The sequence below is a fragment of the Malus domestica genome, chromosome 05, assembly GCF_042453785.1.
Source record: "Malus domestica chromosome 05, GDT2T_hap1".
Lineage (NCBI taxonomy): Eukaryota > Viridiplantae > Streptophyta > Magnoliopsida > Rosales > Rosaceae > Malus > Malus domestica.
Window position 1 is genome coordinate 16321870 of NC_091665.1, and position 19800 is coordinate 16341669.

The following is a 19800-nucleotide window of genomic DNA, read 5'->3' on the forward strand; positions in this document are numbered from 1 at the left end:
GGAGAGAGTGACGGCTAGGGTTTGTAAACTTAAGAAATTTTATAAAAGCATTACATATTAGAAACCTATAAATATAGTTTGGGTACAATTATGACAACACAAACCCACAGTCAAGTTGTCTTAAAACAGCCATCCCCAACCTCTAGGTCAGGGGTTCAAACCCTGGCGCCAACACATTTTTTAGTATTTATATTTTATATATAAATTATTTTTTTTTCGGTCCGGTTCGGTTTCCGAACCTCAAAAACCGAAACCGAACTGGCCAAATTCGGTTCGGTTCGGTTTGGCAATTTCGGTTCGGTTTTTTTTCGGTTCGGTTTTTTTCGGCTTCGGTTCCGTTTGGTTTTCGGTTATTTTCGGTTTTCGGTTTTTTGAACCCACCCCTATTGTTTATATTTGCACACAATTGCAATATATTACAAAATAGTTAGATATGCCTGGACCAACCGATGCACAGCATGATGTAAGGGATGTGAGATTTGATAACACACTAACCTTTATGTTAGAAATGAAGTAAGAACATTTGGAAGCATTGTTCAAGTTGGGGGGGGGGACAAAAAAGTAATGGTGGGGATTCATACAACTTTTGAAGGTCATATGCATCACATCCTCACCACATAAAACCTTCAACACAATCTCTCTTTTACCTAACAGATTTTATCCTCATTATGGTAAACTTGTATATAAATACGCTTCTCACACATAGTTGCAATAATTATTGACCCAAAAGGGTTTGGGAAATATTAATTTTTCTAATTCTAGATTATATATTTTTAGTATTCGAGACGCAGCATGTAGTGTGCATATCATGAGCATAGGAGATCATTTAGTGTGCTTAATATGCGCATGCGTTGTGCATATAATGCGCATGCATTGTATAAGGAAGGCGGTTATCATTAATCTACTTCTGTAATGCTATTGGGTGGTTTTATTTTTGAATTATTACGTATTTAAGCAGTTTACTTTTTGTCAAGGGAAGTTGCACCATTTGAATGACCCTTTTTGTGAAAGTTGCACCGTTTGAAGGACCATTATTCTCCATCTATTTAAGTTGTCTTGTGGGTTTGTATTTCATTACAAAACCACAAGTTCAATTTACATTCTCCCAACAAAATAAAACCAGAAGTTGGAAATGATGAAGAAAGGGTGCACCAACTCTTCCTCCATGCAATTTGTATTTGGGACCACATTTTTCTCAAAATTCTCATCATCGTTGCTCTCCACTCGTTAAGGGACCTCTTTTCGGCGAAAATGGTCTTGAAGAAGTTCAATGAAATAGCCAAAGACCCTCGCATCTACCAACACATCAATATTACAGACTTTGAGACCGTCAACCCATTTAGATCATGGGGCGCGTGATGTGAAATTTAACTAGACACACAAATTAAACCCTATTAAACATGTAATTGTAGTATTAAGCAAGTAGGAATTGTTTTAGACCGGAGATTAACTAGGGCTGCTAATCAACACAAACAAGACTCAAAAACACTAAACTAGACTCTATAGACTCAAAACTAACTCAAAACACTAAAAACAACAACAAACAATAAAAAAGACTCAATTCTAAACCTAACGAGTGATTTTGACGAAAATAAAACTTAACTTGACTCAAAAGACTAAAAGAAAACAGATTATGACTCAACTAACAAGACTTAATGAATGGGGGATTGTTTTTGATGAATTTAAAACTTAAAACAGAAACTTTGCATAAAACACTTTATAAAAACTAATTTGGTGAATTGAAAAGGGTGAAAGGCTAGTTAGATGATCCTTCTCCACATATGACATATGCAAACAAATCAATTTCTAGTTATTATTCCTTTAAACTATCAACACCCTAAGTTAACCGTGATAGCACAAATTAACCATCAGATTTTCCTTAATTCATTGAATTGGATGGAATACGCATCGCAACCAAATTATCCTTCTCAAGTCCCCTAACTATGAAAAGCATGATAGACAGACATATCAAAGGTCATTAAGTTCCTTGAAAACCATAAGTACTGACGAGGCATTTGTAACTATGAAAAGCATGATACTCCTGCCTAGGACTTACTTAACACAATCATGACTAGTAACTTTTACTACTTGTGAATATAAGTTCATAACGATTAGGTGAAACTCCCTTATACTCTAGCATCAAGTTCATGCATGCAAACTAAGTATGCATCCTCAATCAACATACATAAACAAGTTTTAATAACTCAGATAAGCAAATCACATTCAAGACTTAAGAAATAATAATTGGATGTAATCAATTCATATAAAGCATATAATCATGGCTTCGAATTCACCTCCAACTAAAAAGAAATTAGTTGCTCATGTCTTTGAAAACATAAAACCAAATCAAAAACAAACATTGAAACAAGTCTAGGGATAGAAAGAACTAGGAACGTCCCAGCAACTCCAATGGCAGATTTCGAACCCTCCTTGGATTGCAAGCCATGGCACAAAGCTCCTTCTCCTCCTTCCTTCCTTGCAAGCACTTGATGAATTTCTGTGTTTTGGCATGAATTGTGTGGTAGATGGTGATGTCGAATTATGTGGAGGGTGGTGGTCTGATTTGTGTGGCAGAATGATGTATTTATAGGCTAGGCATGACATAAGGCCGAGTAGGAATAGGATCGTGTAACCAAAACCCAAGTGGAATGGGTTAAAACAATCAGAAACCAAGGGGAATTAGGCTAGAAAGGTGCGGCAGGTTTTAAAACTTCTAGAAATGATGTTTCAGCACAAATTTATGAACCTAAAGGGACAAGGAGGCATGGGTTCAGAGAAGGATTACAATTCCTAAATCACCAAGGAGAGGGCATATATGCGGCACATAAGGGATAAGGTTCTAGAATCTGAAATATGTATTTTAAATGCATAATTATCCCTTATAAATGGCTAGAATTAAGGCACAAACTGATTTGAATAAGATAAGATAAGATAAGGCTAGATTAGGAAAGGATAAGATACGATAAGGTTAGTTTGGATAAGATAAGGTTGGATAAGGTTTTGGATAATTTTCCTTCTTTTGAGCTGATTCCTTATCTTCTTTGTCTTAGATTTATTTCTTCAACTCTTTAGCACATTCCTTGACATCTTTGGTCTTCAAATTCATCCATCCATCTTTCTCCACTCATAAGCTATCCATTTGATACCCAAAACTGCTCTAAAATGCTCTAAAATGCACTTTATTGCCAACTTTGTCATTTGGACCTACAAACACATGAAAATAACTTAAAACACTATAATAAGTAGAAACTAGCTATGAAAATGCAAAAAAAACAAGCTAACTAAGTCGCATAAATATGCTCCTATCAGCACGTCTAACAAAGTCTCAAACTTCATCAATTGCTACATCCAGTGCCACAACCCCAAGGCCTCTACATGGTGGGGATGTGATACTTCTTCCAAGACAACAAGGAAGAAGCCGAAATTAAGCATCTTAAGAGTGCGATATGGGATTCCAAGCACGAAAGGCTCGAACTTTTATATTCTCTCAACCATCACAACTCGAGACAGTTGAGTGTAATGGTATGCCGAGAGAGGTTTCGCCTGTGTTTATTAGGTTTTTAGGTGCATAGGGAAGTAAGGGCCTGAATCTTAAAACTTCACCACGGCAACGTTGCCATCAAGCCTCGCATTGACTGTGGAAGTCCCTAGGGTCCGATCACACTCTGAACGCATTGGGATGCATCTGACCATGAAAAATTCACTACTTGTAATGTATGTAGATGGCATCGGGAAGTGAATATGTTTTGCTATATATTATGTGGTAGAGATAGGTACTTTGTTTTATTTGTTCGTTTGATTTTGTTGTAATCATAGCTTTTAAATTTCAACGTAGCCCTTAGTTTTCCTTTATGTCTCTCATGTACTACTGAATTCGTAATTCTATGGACTTTGTACCTTTCAATTTTTCTTCGTAAAGATACACAAACAAGAAACTTTAATAACTAGGCATAATTACAAAAAACTAGCCCAATGTGTCATCATTGTCATGTCATTGTTACTATATCTACCTTGTCACCACTTTTTTCCACTCATCAATGATTGCCTATCTTTTTATTATTTTCTTGGATGTTGTGCATGAATGATTGACATGCATAGGAATTGCACAAGAATTGCACAAGAATTGCACATACACATGCACAATATATGCACACAACATCTTCATGTCTTGTAAACGAATCCAAAAAGTACAAATAATAGTCAATGACAAGTCCCACATGTTTGGTGTGTGGTTGGGTTCTCGAGGGTTGTCTGAATTAAAAGTGATGACGATTGGTTATTGTGCATGTATGGTTGGGTTGTAAAGTCTCAACCACCTCATCTAGTTGGTTTGTGTGCATACACAAACAATAAGCTTAAAAAACTACGCATAATTAGGAAATTGTTATAAGTAATTACAAAATTGTGCATGAATGACTTTTGGGTTGCATGAGAGGTGGTGTATTTGTTGGAAATGTGCCCTAAAGCCGATCATATGATGATACTTTACGGACATTTCCCATGTTAAATTAATTTACTTTAATATAAAGGGCAAAGATTATTGTTTAAAGCCGTTTCATATAAATGTTATATGCTTAAACGATAAATCTAAGGAATATGTAATTGGGAGAATGTCATCTAAAGAAGTTAGATTCATGAGACCATTCTCTTTTGTATACATATCCTAAACATTCCTGATCATAAGATTGCTAATTGGGCATTGACAGTCCGTTAAGATCAATACGTGCTATGTCTTCTCTTAGAGAGAGTGACTGGTCTTGAGTCATTGGTGTGACTGACACCAAGACAAGCATGTAGGTGCTCAATAGAGATGAGTCCACTGAACGCGATCAACAAGGAGTTCTCATACTCATGTCACATGAAAACTCATGGTTGGGATAATGCAAAGTAGTCATTTGACCTGAGGCATCATAGTTAACTTATGGTTAGGTCCTTGATCTTTGACTATGTCAAAGTCACTCCGTCTAAGGGTGTCCATGGCATAGTTAGGGTTAAGCCACTTAGCCATGGAGGCAAGTGAATGCACAACAAAAGATCTCTAACCTTCAAATCGTTTAAGGGAGAATACTTTATGATAAGATGAAGAATCTCTTATTAGAGTATGAATGAGATTTAGGAATTCGTTCCAAATCACATTCAAGGTAATTATATAAGTAAGAAAATCACATTGGATAGTAGACATGAATAAACTATCAAATCCAACAATGTGGTCAAGAGTATTGTATTAGAGAAAGATAATATTGTATTGTAATCCCAAACTGAATAGGTTCTCCACCTCTTCTGATTAGCTTAGGTAGCCATGACATACTGCTAGGTGTCACTCATGGTTTGTGGAAACCCTAAGGGTGCGTTTGTTGCGTCGGACTGTCTCGGACTGGACTAGCTGCCGGGACTAAGCTGGACTGGCTTAGACTGGACTAAGCTGGACTAACTTAGTGAAGCGTTTGGTGCAGTCTCGGACTAAGAAGCAGGATAAGAAAAACAGTACTGTTCACCAGATTTGTGTTTGCTTAGACTAGGACTACAAATTTTTGCCATTGTGTAATAGAGTAATGCTACAAATCTCATGATATGGGTTAATTGGAGCATATTTTTACCATGTATATTATGAATCTTAAAAAAAATTGACAATTGTTTTGTTTCTATTACCTGCTAATAGAATTGGGTTTAATTTGCAAATGTAGCTTGATTTAAACTCTATCACCCAACAGAAGAAAAATAGTAGTGGCCAATACATGCAACTTCAACAAATACAAGTACATAAGATCTCCATAATTTAGAAAATCCTAGTTAACATTAGTTAACATTAGCCAAAATAGATCTCCATAATTTACAAAATGGCTAGTTAACATAAGCCAAAATACTAGTGCAAAGCTAAGTTATAAGTCATAACATAAGATTGTATGATTAATAAAATACATCCATGTTAACGTTAATAAAATACATCCATGTTAACATTAGCCAAAATCCTCATCCACTTGCGTTGTCGCTTAAAAGCCTTTGGACGAACACTTTCTTGAGTTCCGGTTTGATTGCCCTGAACACTCCCACATTTTTTGGTTTATCCAAAATAAGAGACAATGCATCAATTTGATCCATAGGAGAGAGACCCATTGCTTCAAGTTCATTAGCTATGTCAGTATGATCTGCAGTACCTTGGAACTAAAGCTTCAGTTACCATTTGCATCCTCTTCCCACTTTCAACATAAAAATCTTTCAGTCCACTGATAATTGCCTCGGTTCCATCACTTGAACTTCCCACAGCTCTTTTCCTCTTTCTTTGGCTATTTTCAGATGGGGTGCTTTGTTGGCTTTGTTGGTTCATTGAAGAAACAAAATTATCACCTCCAATATCACTTTCACCAACATGATCATGACTTTGTTCCTCCACCATTTGAGCAGGGGTTTCGGCTACATTACCCGTAGCCCGATCTTTTCCAAATATATATGCAAATCTATCAAACAGTGGAAAAGGTTTGCTTCTCCATCCATCGGCTTCTTTATTTCTCTAAAATTATATCAACATAGCAAAACTAAAATTTAGCATGCGTAACAAATATAGCAGCAAGAATATAACTAATGCATAAATAAAATAGGATATGAACCTGCACATAAGTTTGCCATGCGTCATCACTGTCAACTTCAACACACTTTTTGACATCATTCCATGCAAATCCACTTGTGTTTATCATGTCAACGACCATACTATATGTTTTTTTCCATTTCTTCAACTTGGACTCAATATGTGGATTTGCCTTTATATTTGAATGAGGACATAAAACATTGACAGCTTTTGCTATTTCAACCAAAGTACCTTGTTTGAAAGCACCGGTGTCACACCGTTGCTTCCGAGCAACAAAATCCTCAAGAACTCCTAGTAATACTTCTTCCTCAAATGCTTCCCATTTACGCCTTCTTCCTTTTGGCTCTTGAGTAGCATTCAAAAAATTTTCGTTATCCATACCTAAACAAAAAATATTTTAATGAAGGAAAATACCATACAAATAATCAATTTGCATAATATCCAATCAACTTGCATAATATCCAATCAACTTGCATAATATCCAATTAATTTGCATACCATCCAATCATTGTGCTAATATCTAACAAATGCATGATAAAAAGGAATACTAAAATAAAATGTTATCATTAACACATATAGCTAGTTCGGTTGCTGGTTCCTAATTGCTCTCCACTCATTATACATTTCCTGAGCCATATCATTCCTCATTGCAGTCCACTGGTCCGATGTTTGAACACTACCAACATATTCACCTTCTTCTGTATTTTGTCCATCTTCTATTATTGGCAAATTCTCCATTGGATCTACAGACATCTCTTGCCTAATAAGATTGTGTAGTAGGCAACAAGCGGTAATTATTCGACCTTGTGTCCTTATCGGATAGAAAGATGGACTCCTTAGTATCGACCACCTTCCTTTTAGCAAGCCAAAACAGCGTTCAATTACATTCCTTGCCTTAGAATGCTTCATGTTAAAATATTCTTCCTTATTAGAAGGTGTTCGTCCCTCCCATTCAGATAAATGATAAGGTATTCCTCTATAGGGTGCAAGGAATCCTTCACCATTTGTATAACCACCATCTACAAGGTAATAACAACCTAATGAAAAAAAAACAGACCTTATTAGTGTTTTGTAGTTGACAAACAAAACTAAACCTAACTTACAAAGTTGAGACTAAGTAATAGTCTTACCCGCTGGTACCTTAAAACCATTAGGCCTACTAATTGCATCATGTAGCACTCTAGAGTCTGATGCGGAACCCTCCCACCCCGGAAACACATATATGAACTGCATATCTCCTGAACACACACCTAACACATTAGTTGCGACTCGACCCTTTCTTGTTCGGTATCTTGGTTTGTCAATTTCAGGTACATGCACATCAATGTGTGTTCCATCCAATGCTCCCAAGCAATTCTTAAAAATAAAAAATAAAAAAGTTTTTGTTAATTTATACAAAGGGAATGAAGAGTTAAAGCTTAGGGAAAATGAAAAAAAATTCTCATCATACCTTAAAACATCGCCACCTAGGATCTGTAGAATCAATAGGCACAGGCTGGGGGACTTTTAGTAGGATACCTTGTAATCGCAAAATTCCTTGCAATACGCTATTGAAATACCTACTTATAGTCTCTCCCGACCTATAAAATCTACCGCCAACACTACGATTCTTAGTATGATGTGCTAATATTTGTAAAGTCATACACACCTGTTCCTCTACAGACACCAAACCATCAGTTTTTACCCTCCCATCTTGACGAAGTAAGTCGCATAATATGCCAAAAGTCCTTCTATCCATTCTCAATTCGTTGACACATTCAGTATCAGTATTCCCTATTATACCATTCAGATAATACAAACTAATCTCTCGTCTAATAAGTGAACGGTTAGTCAATGTGGGTCGTTCAACATGTCTCTGTTTGCCACGTAGCATCATCACCACAAGAATCGTACAAATACAAATTGTCTCCAAATAAGACATCTCTAACAATAAGATCAATAAAAGCTTCCTTCGATCCATATCTATCCAAACAAAAAAAAAACAATAGTATGAGGATTGCTATCATTCCTAGGCATTGCATGTGAAGAGGGAAATTAAAGGACACCTGTAATGCTGTAGCCTTAGCCTTAGCCTTCTGTTTATGCTCCTCTTCTCTGCAACAAACAACCACAAAAAATTGCAATTCAGCATCAACCTCACACCATACAAAACATTCACATTGTAATATCATGGTTATAAACCAAGTACATACACACACACTCATGGACAAATGTGCAAAATACACATACATACTCACACTCACACTCACACTAACACACACATACGGACATACACACTCTCACACACTGACATAGACTCACACACACCCTGCATACATACATACACACACACACACACACACTGCATACATACACACACACACACACACTGCACACACACACACACACTGCATACACACTCACACACACACTGCATACACACTCACACACATACACTGCACACACACACACACACTGCATACACACACACACTGCACACACACTCACACTCACACTTACACTCACACACACTGCACACACACTCACACTCACACACACTCACACTTACACTCACACTCACACACTGCACACAGTCACACACACACACACACTGCACACACACACACACACTGCATACACACACAATGCACACACACTGCACACTGCATACATACTGCATACATACACACACACACACACTGCACACACACACACACTGCAAACATACATACACACACACTGCACACACACACACTGCATACATACTCATACTCATACACACACTGCACACACTGCATACATACATACTGCATACATATACACACACTGCACACACACACACTGCATACATACTCATACACACACTGCACACACACACACACTGCATACATACCGCATACATACCGCATACATACACACACACACACACACACTGCATACATACACACTCACACACACACTGCACACACACACACTGCATACATACTCATACTCATACACACACTGCACACACTGCATACATACATACTGCATACATATACACACACTGCACACACACACACTGCATACATACACTGCACACACACACACTGCATACATACTCATACACACACTGCACACACACACACACTGCATACATACCGCATACATACACACACACACACACACTGCATACCCACACACACACTGCATACACACTCACACACACACTGCACACACACTGCACACTGCATACATACTGCATACATACACACACACACACACTGCACACACACACACACTGCATACCCACACACACACTGCATACACACTCACACACACACTGCACACACACTGCACACTGCATACATACTGCATACATACACACACACACACACTGCACACACACACACACACTGCATACACACACACACTGCACACACACTCACACTCACACACACTCACACTCACACTTACACTCACACTCACACACACTCACACTCACACTTACACTCACACTCACACACTGCACACAGTCACACACACACACACATGGGGACAGAGTGCGACACACTCTTACCCTCACACACACACTCCGTTTTTATACTCACACACACACACACACACACACACACACACACACACACACACACTGCATACATACTCACACACACACACTGCACACACACACACACACTGCACACACACACACTGCATACATACACACACTGCATACATACTGCATACATACACACACAAACACACACACACTGCACACACACACACACTGCATACATACACACACTGCATACATACACACACTGCATATATACACACACACACTGCACACACACACACACACTGCACACACACTGCACACACACTGCACACTGCATACATACACACACACACACACACTGCACACACACACACACACACTGCATACATACACACACACACACTGCACACACACACACACACTGCATACATACACACACACTGCACACACACACACACACTGCATACATACTGCATACATACATACATACACACTGCATACACACACACACACACACACTGCACACACACACACACACTGCATACATACTGCATACACACACACACACACACACACACACACACACACACACACTGCATACATACATACACACACACACTGCACACACACACTGCATACACACACACACACACACACTACATACATACACACACACACACACATTGCATACACACACACACACACATTGCACACACACACACACTACATACATACACACACACACACACTGCATACATACACACACACACACACATTGCATACACACACACACACACACATTGCACACACACACACACACTACATACATACACACACACACACTGCATACATACACACACACACACACACATTGCATACACACACACTGCATACATACACACACACATACACATTGCATACACACACACACATTGCATACATACACACACACACACTGCATACATACATACACACACACACTGCATACATACACACACACACACTGCATACATACACACACACACACACACATTACTGCAAATTCAAAAGAACCAGAGTAAGAGTGAGAGACAGAGAGAGAGAGGGTTACTTTGACTGGGATCGAACAGGGGAGGAGGAGGGGCGATTTGGTTGGAGTGTTCCTGAGAGGTCGCCTGAGAAGAAGGTGGAGGAGCAGGGCGAGCAGGATCTGGAATTTGACCCTAAAAATCAAAACTCTAATTTGTTCAACTACAGAGGTATATTATTGAAAATTTCTCAAACCCAAAACAATTAAATCAAATAAAGCTTAGTAATATCACGATCTGCAAAACAAATTGAAGAAATAAATCGAAGATTCGAAGTTTACCAGGCAAGAAGAGCAGATAAGGGCGAGCAAGATGCAGATGAAGGCAAGCAAGACGCAGAGATGAGGGTGAAGAGGACGAGGATGAGGGAGCAAGGCAAGCAGGGAGCGATGGCGACAACTCTCTCTCTCGCAGGATGAGCGAGGTTTTCTCTCGTGGAAGGTCTTGCGAGTCCGGCCGAATTTGGGGTTCTCGGCTAAGAACTCCTAGCGAACCCCTTAATCCGAGCGAGTCCCATTTAATCCCATTAAACCTAATCCTGGTGTAGAACAAACAAGGGACTACAATCTAGTCCAATCCAGTCCCCCCTAATCCGGTCAAACAAACGGGTCCACAGGGTGCGTTTGTTGCGTCGGACTGTCTCGGACTGGACTAGCTGCCGGGACTAAGCTGGACTGGCTTAGACTGGACTAAGCTGGACTAACTTAGTGAAGCGTTTGGTGCAGTCTCGGACTAAGAAGCAGGATAAGAAAAACAGTACTGTTCACCAGATTTGTGTTTGCTTAGACTAGGACTACAAATTTTTGCCATTGTGTAATAGAGTAATGCTACAAATCTCATGATATGGGTTAATTGGAGCATATTTTTACCATGTATATTATGAATCTTAAAAAAAATTGACAATTGTTTTGTTTCTATTACCTGCTAATAGAATTGGGTTTAATTTGCAAATGTAGCTTGATTTAAACTCTATCACCCAACAGAAGAAAAATAGTAGTGGCCAATACATGCAACTTCAACAAATACAAGTACATAAGATCTCCATAATTTAGAAAATCCTAGTTAACATTAGTTAACATTAGCCAAAATAGATCTCCATAATTTACAAAATGGCTAGTTAACATAAGCCAAAATACTAGTGCAAAGCTAAGTTATAAGTCATAACATAAGATTGTATGATTAATAAAATACATCCATGTTAACGTTAATAAAATACATCCATGTTAACATTAGCCAAAATCCTCATCCACTTGCGTTGTCGCTTAAAAGCCTTTGGACGAACACTTTCTTGAGTTCCGGTTTGATTGCCCTGAACACTCCCACATTTTTTGGTTTATCCAAAATAAGAGACAATGCATCAATTTGATCCATAGGAGAGAGACCCATTGCTTCAAGTTCATTAGCTATGTCAGTATGATCTGCAGTACCTTGAACTAAAGCTTCAGTTACCATTTGCATCCTCTTCCCACTTTCAACATAAAAATCTTTCAGTCCACTGATAATTGCCTCGGTTCCATCACTTGAACTTCCCACAGCTCTTTTCCTCTTTCTTTGGCTATTTTCAGATGGGGTGCTTTGTTGGCTTTGTTGGTTCATTGAAGAAACAAAATTATCACCTCCAATATCACTTTCACCAACATGATCATGACTTTGTTCCTCCACCATTTGAGCAGGGGTTTCGGCTACATTACCCGTAGCCCGATCTTTTCCAAATATATATGCAAATCTATCAAACAGTGGAAAAGGTTTGCTTCTCCATCCATCGGCTTCTTTATTTCTCTAAAATTATATCAACATAGCAAAACTAAAATTTAGCATGCGTAACAAATATAGCAGCAAGAATATAACTAATGCATAAATAAAATAGGATATGAACCTGCACATAAGTTTGCCATGCGTCATCACTGTCAACTTCAACACACTTTTTGACATCATTCCATGCAAATCCACTTGTGTTTATCATGTCAACGACCATACTATATGTTTTTTTCCATTTCTTCAACTTGGACTCAATATGTGGATTTGCCTTTATATTTGAATGAGGACATAAAACATTGACAGCTTTTGCTATTTCAACCAAAGTACCTTGTTTGAAAGCACCGGTGTCACACCGTTGCTTCCGAGCAACAAAATCCTCAAGAACTCCTAGTAATACTTCTTCCTCAAATGCTTCCCATTTACGCCTTCTTCCTTTTGGCTCTTGAGTAGCATTCAAAAAATTTTCGTTATCCATACCTAAACAAAAAATATTTTAATGAAGGAAAATACCATACAAATAATCAATTTGCATAATATCCAATCAACTTGCATAATATCCAATCAACTTGCATAATATCCAATTAATTTGCATACCATCCAATCATTGTGCTAATATCTAACAAATGCATGATAAAAAGGAATACTAAAATAAAATGTTATCATTAACACATATAGCTAGTTCGGTTGCTGGTTCCTAATTGCTCTCCACTCATTATACATTTCCTGAGCCATATCATTCCTCATTGCAGTCCACTGGTCCGATGTTTGAACACTACCAACATATTCACCTTCTTCTGTATTTTGTCCATCTTCTATTATTGGCAAATTCTCCATTGGATCTACAGACATCTCTTGCCTAATAAGATTGTGTAGTAGGCAACAAGCGGTAATTATTCGACCTTGTGTCCTTATCGGATAGAAAGATGGACTCCTTAGTATCGACCACCTTCCTTTTAGCAAGCCAAAACAGCGTTCAATTACATTCCTTGCCTTAGAATGCTTCATGTTAAAATATTCTTCCTTATTAGAAGGTGTTCGTCCCTCCCATTCAGATAAATGATAAGGTATTCCTCTATAGGGTGCAAGGAATCCTTCACCATTTGTATAACCACCATCTACAAGGTAATAACAACCTAATGAAAAAAAAACAGACCTTATTAGTGTTTTGTAGTTGACAAACAAAACTAAACCTAACTTACAAAGTTGAGACTAAGTAATAGTCTTACCCGCTGGTACCTTAAAACCATTAGGCCTACTAATTGCATCATGTAGCACTCTAGAGTCTGATGCGGAACCCTCCCACCCCGGAAACACATATATGAACTGCATATCTCCTGAACACACACCTAACACATTAGTTGCGACTCGACCCTTTCTTGTTCGGTATCTTGGTTTGTCAATTTCAGGTACATGCACATCAATGTGTGTTCCATCCAATGCTCCCAAGCAATTCTTAAAAATAAAAAATAAAAAAGTTTTTGTTAATTTATACAAAGGGAATGAAGAGTTAAAGCTTAGGGAAAATGAAAAAAAATTCTCATCATACCTTAAAACATCGCCACCTAGGATCTGTAGAATCAATAGGCACAGGCTGGGGGACTTTTAGTAGGATACCTTGTAATCGCAAAATTCCTTGCAATACGCTATTGAAATACCTACTTATAGTCTCTCCCGACCTATAAAATCTACCGCCAACACTACGATTCTTAGTATGATGTGCTAATATTTGTAAAGTCATACACACCTGTTCCTCTACAGACACCAAACCATCAGTTTTTACCCTCCCATCTTGACGAAGTAAGTCGCATAATATGCCAAAAGTCCTTCTATCCATTCTCAATTCGTTGACACATTCAGTATCAGTATTCCCTATTATACCATTCAGATAATACAAACTAATCTCTCGTCTAATAAGTGAACGGTTAGTCAATGTGGGTCGTTCAACATGTCTCTGTTTGCCACGTAGCATCATCACCACAAGAATCGTACAAATACAAATTGTTTCCAAATAAGACATCTCTAACAATAAGATCAATAAAAGCTTCCTTCGATCCATATCTATCCAAACAAAAAAAAAAACAATAGTATGAGGATTGCTATCATTCCTAGGCATTGCATGTGAAGAGGGAAATTAAAGGACAACTGTAATGCTGTAGCCTTAGCCTTAGCCTTCTGTTTATGCTCCTCTTCTCTGCAACAAACAACCACAAAAAATTGCAATTCAGCATCAACCTCACACCATACAAAACATTCACATTGTAATATCATGGTTATAAACCAAGTACATACACACACACTCATGGACAAATGTGCAAAATACACATACATACTCACACTCACACTCACACTAACACACACATACGGACATACACACTCTCACACACTGACATAGACTCACACACACTCTGCATACATACATACACACACACACACACACACTGCATACATACACACACACACACACACTGCACACACACACACACACTGCATACACACTCACACACACACTGCATACACACTCACACACATACACTGCACACACACACACACACTGCATACACAATACACTGCACACACACTCACACTCACACACACTCACACTCACACTTACACTCACACACACTGCACACACACTCACACTCACACACACTCACACTTACACTCACACTCACACACTGCACACAGTCACACACACACACACACTGCACACACACACACACACTGCATACACACACAATGCACACACACTGCACACTGCATACATACTGCATACATACACACACACACACACTGCACACACACACACACTGCATACATACATACACACACACTGCACACACACACACTGCATACATACTCATACTCATACACACACTGCACACACTGCATACATACATACTGCATACATATACACACACTGCACACACACACACTGCATACATACACTGCACACACACACACTGCATACATACTCATACACACACTGCACACACACACACACTGCATACATACCGCATACATACACACACACACACTGCATACACACACACACACACTGCATACACACTCACACACACACTGCACACACACTGAACACTGCATACATACTACATACATACACACACACACACACTGCACACACACACACACACTGCATACACACACACACACTGCACACACACTCACACTCACACACACTCACACTCACACTTACACTCACACTCACACACACTCACACTCACACACTGCACACAGTCACACACACACACACATGGGGACAGAGTGCAACACACTCTTACCCTCACACACACACTCTGTTTTTATACTCACACACACACACACACACACACACACACACACACACTGCATACATACTCACACACACACACTGCACACACACACACTGCATACATACACACATTGCATACATACTGCATACATACACACACACACACACACACACTGCACACACACACAGTGCATACATACACACACTGCATACATACACACACTGCATATATACACACACACACTGCACACACACACACACTGCACACACACTGCACACTGCATACATACACACACACACACACTGCACACACACACACACACTGCATACATACACACACACACTGCACACACACACACACACACTGCATACATACACACACACTGCACACACACACACACACTGCATACATACTGCATACATACATACATACACACACACACACTGCATACACACACACACACACACACACTGCACACACACACACACACTGCATACATACTGCATACACACACACACACACACTGCATACACACACACACACACACACACACACACACACTGCATACATACATACACACACACACTACACACACACACACTGCATACACACACACACACACTACATACATACACACACACACACTGCATACATACACACACACACACACATTGCATACACACACACACACACATTGCACACACACACACACTACATACATACACACACACACACTGCATACATACACACACACACACATTGCATACACACACACACACACACACATTGCACACACACACACACACTACATACATACACACACACACACACTGCATACATACACACACACACACACATTGCATACACACACACTGCATACATACACACACACACACATTGCATACACACACACACATTGCATACATACACACACACACACACTGCATACATACATACACACACACACTGCATACATACACACACACACACTGCATACATACACACACACACACACATTACTGCAAATTCAAAAGAACCAGAGTAAGAGTGAGAGACAGAGAGAGAGAGGGTTACTTTGACTGGGATCGAACAGGGGAGGAGGAGGGGCGATTTGGTTGGAGTGTTCCTGAGAGGTCGCCTGAGAAGAAGGTGGAGGAGCAGGGCGAGCAGGATCTGAAATTTGACCCTAAAAATCAAAACTCTAATTTGTTCAACTACAGAGGTATATTATTGAAAATTTCTCAAACCCAAAACAATTAAATCAAATAAAGCTTAGTAATATCACGATCTGCAAAACAAATTGAAGAAATAAATCGAAGATTCGAAGTTTACCAGGCAAGAAGAGCAGATAAGGGCGAGCAAGATGCAGATGAAGGCAAGCAAGACGCAGAGATGAGGGTGAAGAGGACGAGGATGAGGGAGCAAGGCAAGCAGGGAGCGATGGCGACAACTCTCTCTCTCGCAGGATGAGCGAGGTTTTCTCTCGCGGAAGGTCTTGCGAGTCCGGCCGAATTTGGGGTTCTCGGCTAAGAACTCCTAGCGAACCCCTTAATCCGAGCGAGTCCCATTTAATCCCATTAAACCTAATCCTGGTGCAGAACAAACAAGGGACTACAATCTAGTCCAATCCAGTCCCCCCTAATCCGGTCAAACAAACGGGTCCTAAAGGTGTAAAATCACTAAAGGGAGAATTGAAAAGTAAGTTTCAATTCACAATCGATTTGAAGAGTTTTAATCGCCCACTGCCTTGCTAAAAGGAACCTTGGATCGTACACCGTGTAATGTAAAGATTGAAGAAACAACGAAGATGAGTACGGATAATTAAATGGTTTAATTATTTATGGTTAGGATTAATTAATATGTTAATTAATCAAATGAATAAGTTTGTTTTAGACCTCGGGTTAGTTTTGGGCCACAAGTCCAATAACTCAAGTTGTATGACAACTTGAAAACACAAAGGGCATGAAAGCCTAATGAACCCACATGGCTGGCCATAGAGAGTGTGAGGGAGAATTGGTTTTAATTTCAATTATGCCACTCAATGTAAGTGGCTATAGAAAGGAAATTATAATTCATTCCTTCATAAGGGTTTTCTACAGAGAAAAGAGAAAAACACAAAAAAGTTCTTTCTTCTCTTAGGAGGCCGGCCACCCTAGGAAGAATGGACTAGGATCCATCTCTTCCTAGGTCACTGATCTCTTCCTCAATTCTCTCCTTGGTGTGGAAACTTAGAGGTTCCTTTCCTTGGGAACTTGGAGCCAAGAAGCAAAATTCCTCCATCCACATCCATGGAGCCAAGGAGCAAGGAGACTAAGGAAAGAAGGCCCTCACATGGGTGAATATCCTTTGCTAAGCAAAGAGGTGCTTCAAAGGTGTAAAAGTTTCTCAACTCTTTTCTTTAAGATTTAAGTTGAGTTTTGGTTCACCACAACTACTAGGCCTTGAATTTCATGGGTAAAGTTTTGTTTTTGAGTGCATACAAGCATAATTCCACCTTTAATTGTTAATTGCATGCATAGATGTTGCTCAAATGAACTTGTTTTCACAATTATTCCTTCAGTATTTATTCACGCTTTTCTAAGCACAAACCACCTCATCCAATTGCAGAACGATGAAGAAAGGCACAACAACCCCAACTTTCATACAATCTCTTCAAGATGAGCTTTTTTTTTGGAAATACTCACCAAGGTTGCTTCCTGCTCCTTTCGTTTCCTATATATTGCAAAAATGGTGTGCAATAAGTTCAACCAATTCACCCAACATGACAGCATCTTCAAACACATCAGAATTCAGATATTTGAAAGGGTCGACTTGCTAACTTCATAAAGCAGAGATGAAGAAGTGTACAAGTTCTTGGAACGGTGTAGGGAGTTTAACAAACTCTAGGCCCTATACAACCAAGGGATGTGATGGTACTTCAGATACAATAATTCTAAACTCAGAATTGAGTCTCTGAAGACGGTAGTCTCCAAGGGTCATCAAGCATCAACGTACGTCTACGGTGCAATCTTGGTGTTCTAGGGGGAGAAGAAAAAGAGAAAGGCCTCAGGCTTCAGCATTCTTTCGACCGTTAGAAATTGGTGAGCGTAATGGAGTGTAGAGAAAGAGCTTGGTGGTGTTTTTTGGTCAATTCAGGTGGACATGGAATTAGAGGTAGAGTATAATAAAGCTTCACGAGGACAGTGCTACCATTAGGATTACTGGTGCCATGAAAAATTCAGTAGTTGCAATTCGTGTAGATGGCATCAGGAACTGAACAGTTTTTGTGAAATGTTAAATGGTTTTAATAGGGACTAGATTTGTTTCTTTTCCTTTACTTTTCTTCAAATTTAATTATCATGTACTTTTTGTTAGTAAATGGAAAAGGAGAAAGTTTTTGGTAACGTTAACAATGTTTGCTTTATTAATGAAAAGAGGCACAACACACAACATTAACAAAGCATGCTTAAGTCTCCAAAACCCGATGTAGTAGGTTCAAATCGTATAGGGCGTGATTCTGTGTCGTTGTTAATCGTGTTACGTCAAAATTAGACTAAAATAATTGAGCACAAACCTAAATTTGACCTCCTTTATACATCTCGTGTG

At 39.1% G+C, this 19800-nt stretch overlaps 2 protein-coding genes and 1 long non-coding RNA gene across 5 annotated transcripts; all 3 read right to left on the reverse strand.

The window, feature by feature from the left end:
* Positions 1–5742: 5742 nt before the first annotated feature.
* On the reverse strand, positions 5743–8553 carry LOC139196409 (protein ANTAGONIST OF LIKE HETEROCHROMATIN PROTEIN 1-like). 2 transcript variants are annotated; one of them, XM_070822308.1, is made up of 4 exons: positions 8034–8553; positions 7714–7939; positions 6815–7620; positions 5743–6508 (listed from the first exon to the last, which is right to left on the reverse strand). In XM_070822308.1, the coding sequence occupies exons 1-3, from the start codon at positions 8541–8543 to the stop codon at positions 7163–7165; spliced, it is 1194 nt and encodes a 397-aa protein (XP_070678409.1). In that variant the 5' UTR covers positions 8544–8553; the 3' UTR covers positions 5743–6508; positions 6815–7162. The 2 variants fall into 2 exon arrangements, with proteins under 2 accessions (XP_070678409.1, XP_070678408.1); XM_070822307.1 differs by having other exon boundaries at positions 6606–7620.
* An 85-nt stretch (positions 8554–8638) lies between these two features.
* On the reverse strand, positions 8639–11650 carry LOC114821174 (uncharacterized). The gene is made up of 3 exons (XR_003768598.2): positions 11449–11650; positions 11191–11289; positions 8639–8677 (listed from the first exon to the last, which is right to left on the reverse strand). It is a non-coding gene; the product is annotated as an uncharacterized lncRNA (long non-coding RNA).
* Positions 11651–12181: 531 nt separating this feature from the next.
* Positions 12182–17777, reverse strand: LOC114825216 (uncharacterized). 2 transcript variants are annotated; one of them, XR_011581299.1, is made up of 6 exons: positions 17548–17777; positions 17290–17388; positions 14472–15116; positions 14152–14377; positions 13044–14058; positions 12182–12946 (listed from the first exon to the last, which is right to left on the reverse strand). XR_011581299.1 is itself a non-coding variant. In XM_070822309.1 (4 exons), exons 3-4 carry the CDS (start codon positions 13398–13400, stop codon positions 12410–12412), a joined length of 894 nt encoding a protein of 297 aa, XP_070678410.1. In that variant the 5' UTR covers positions 13401–14058; positions 14152–14377; positions 14472–14995; the 3' UTR covers positions 12182–12409. The 2 variants fall into 2 exon arrangements, 1 of the variants encoding a protein (XP_070678410.1); XM_070822309.1 differs by lacking the exons at positions 17290–17388; positions 17548–17777 and having other exon boundaries at positions 14472–14995.
* Positions 17778–19800: the final 2023 nt, after the last annotated feature.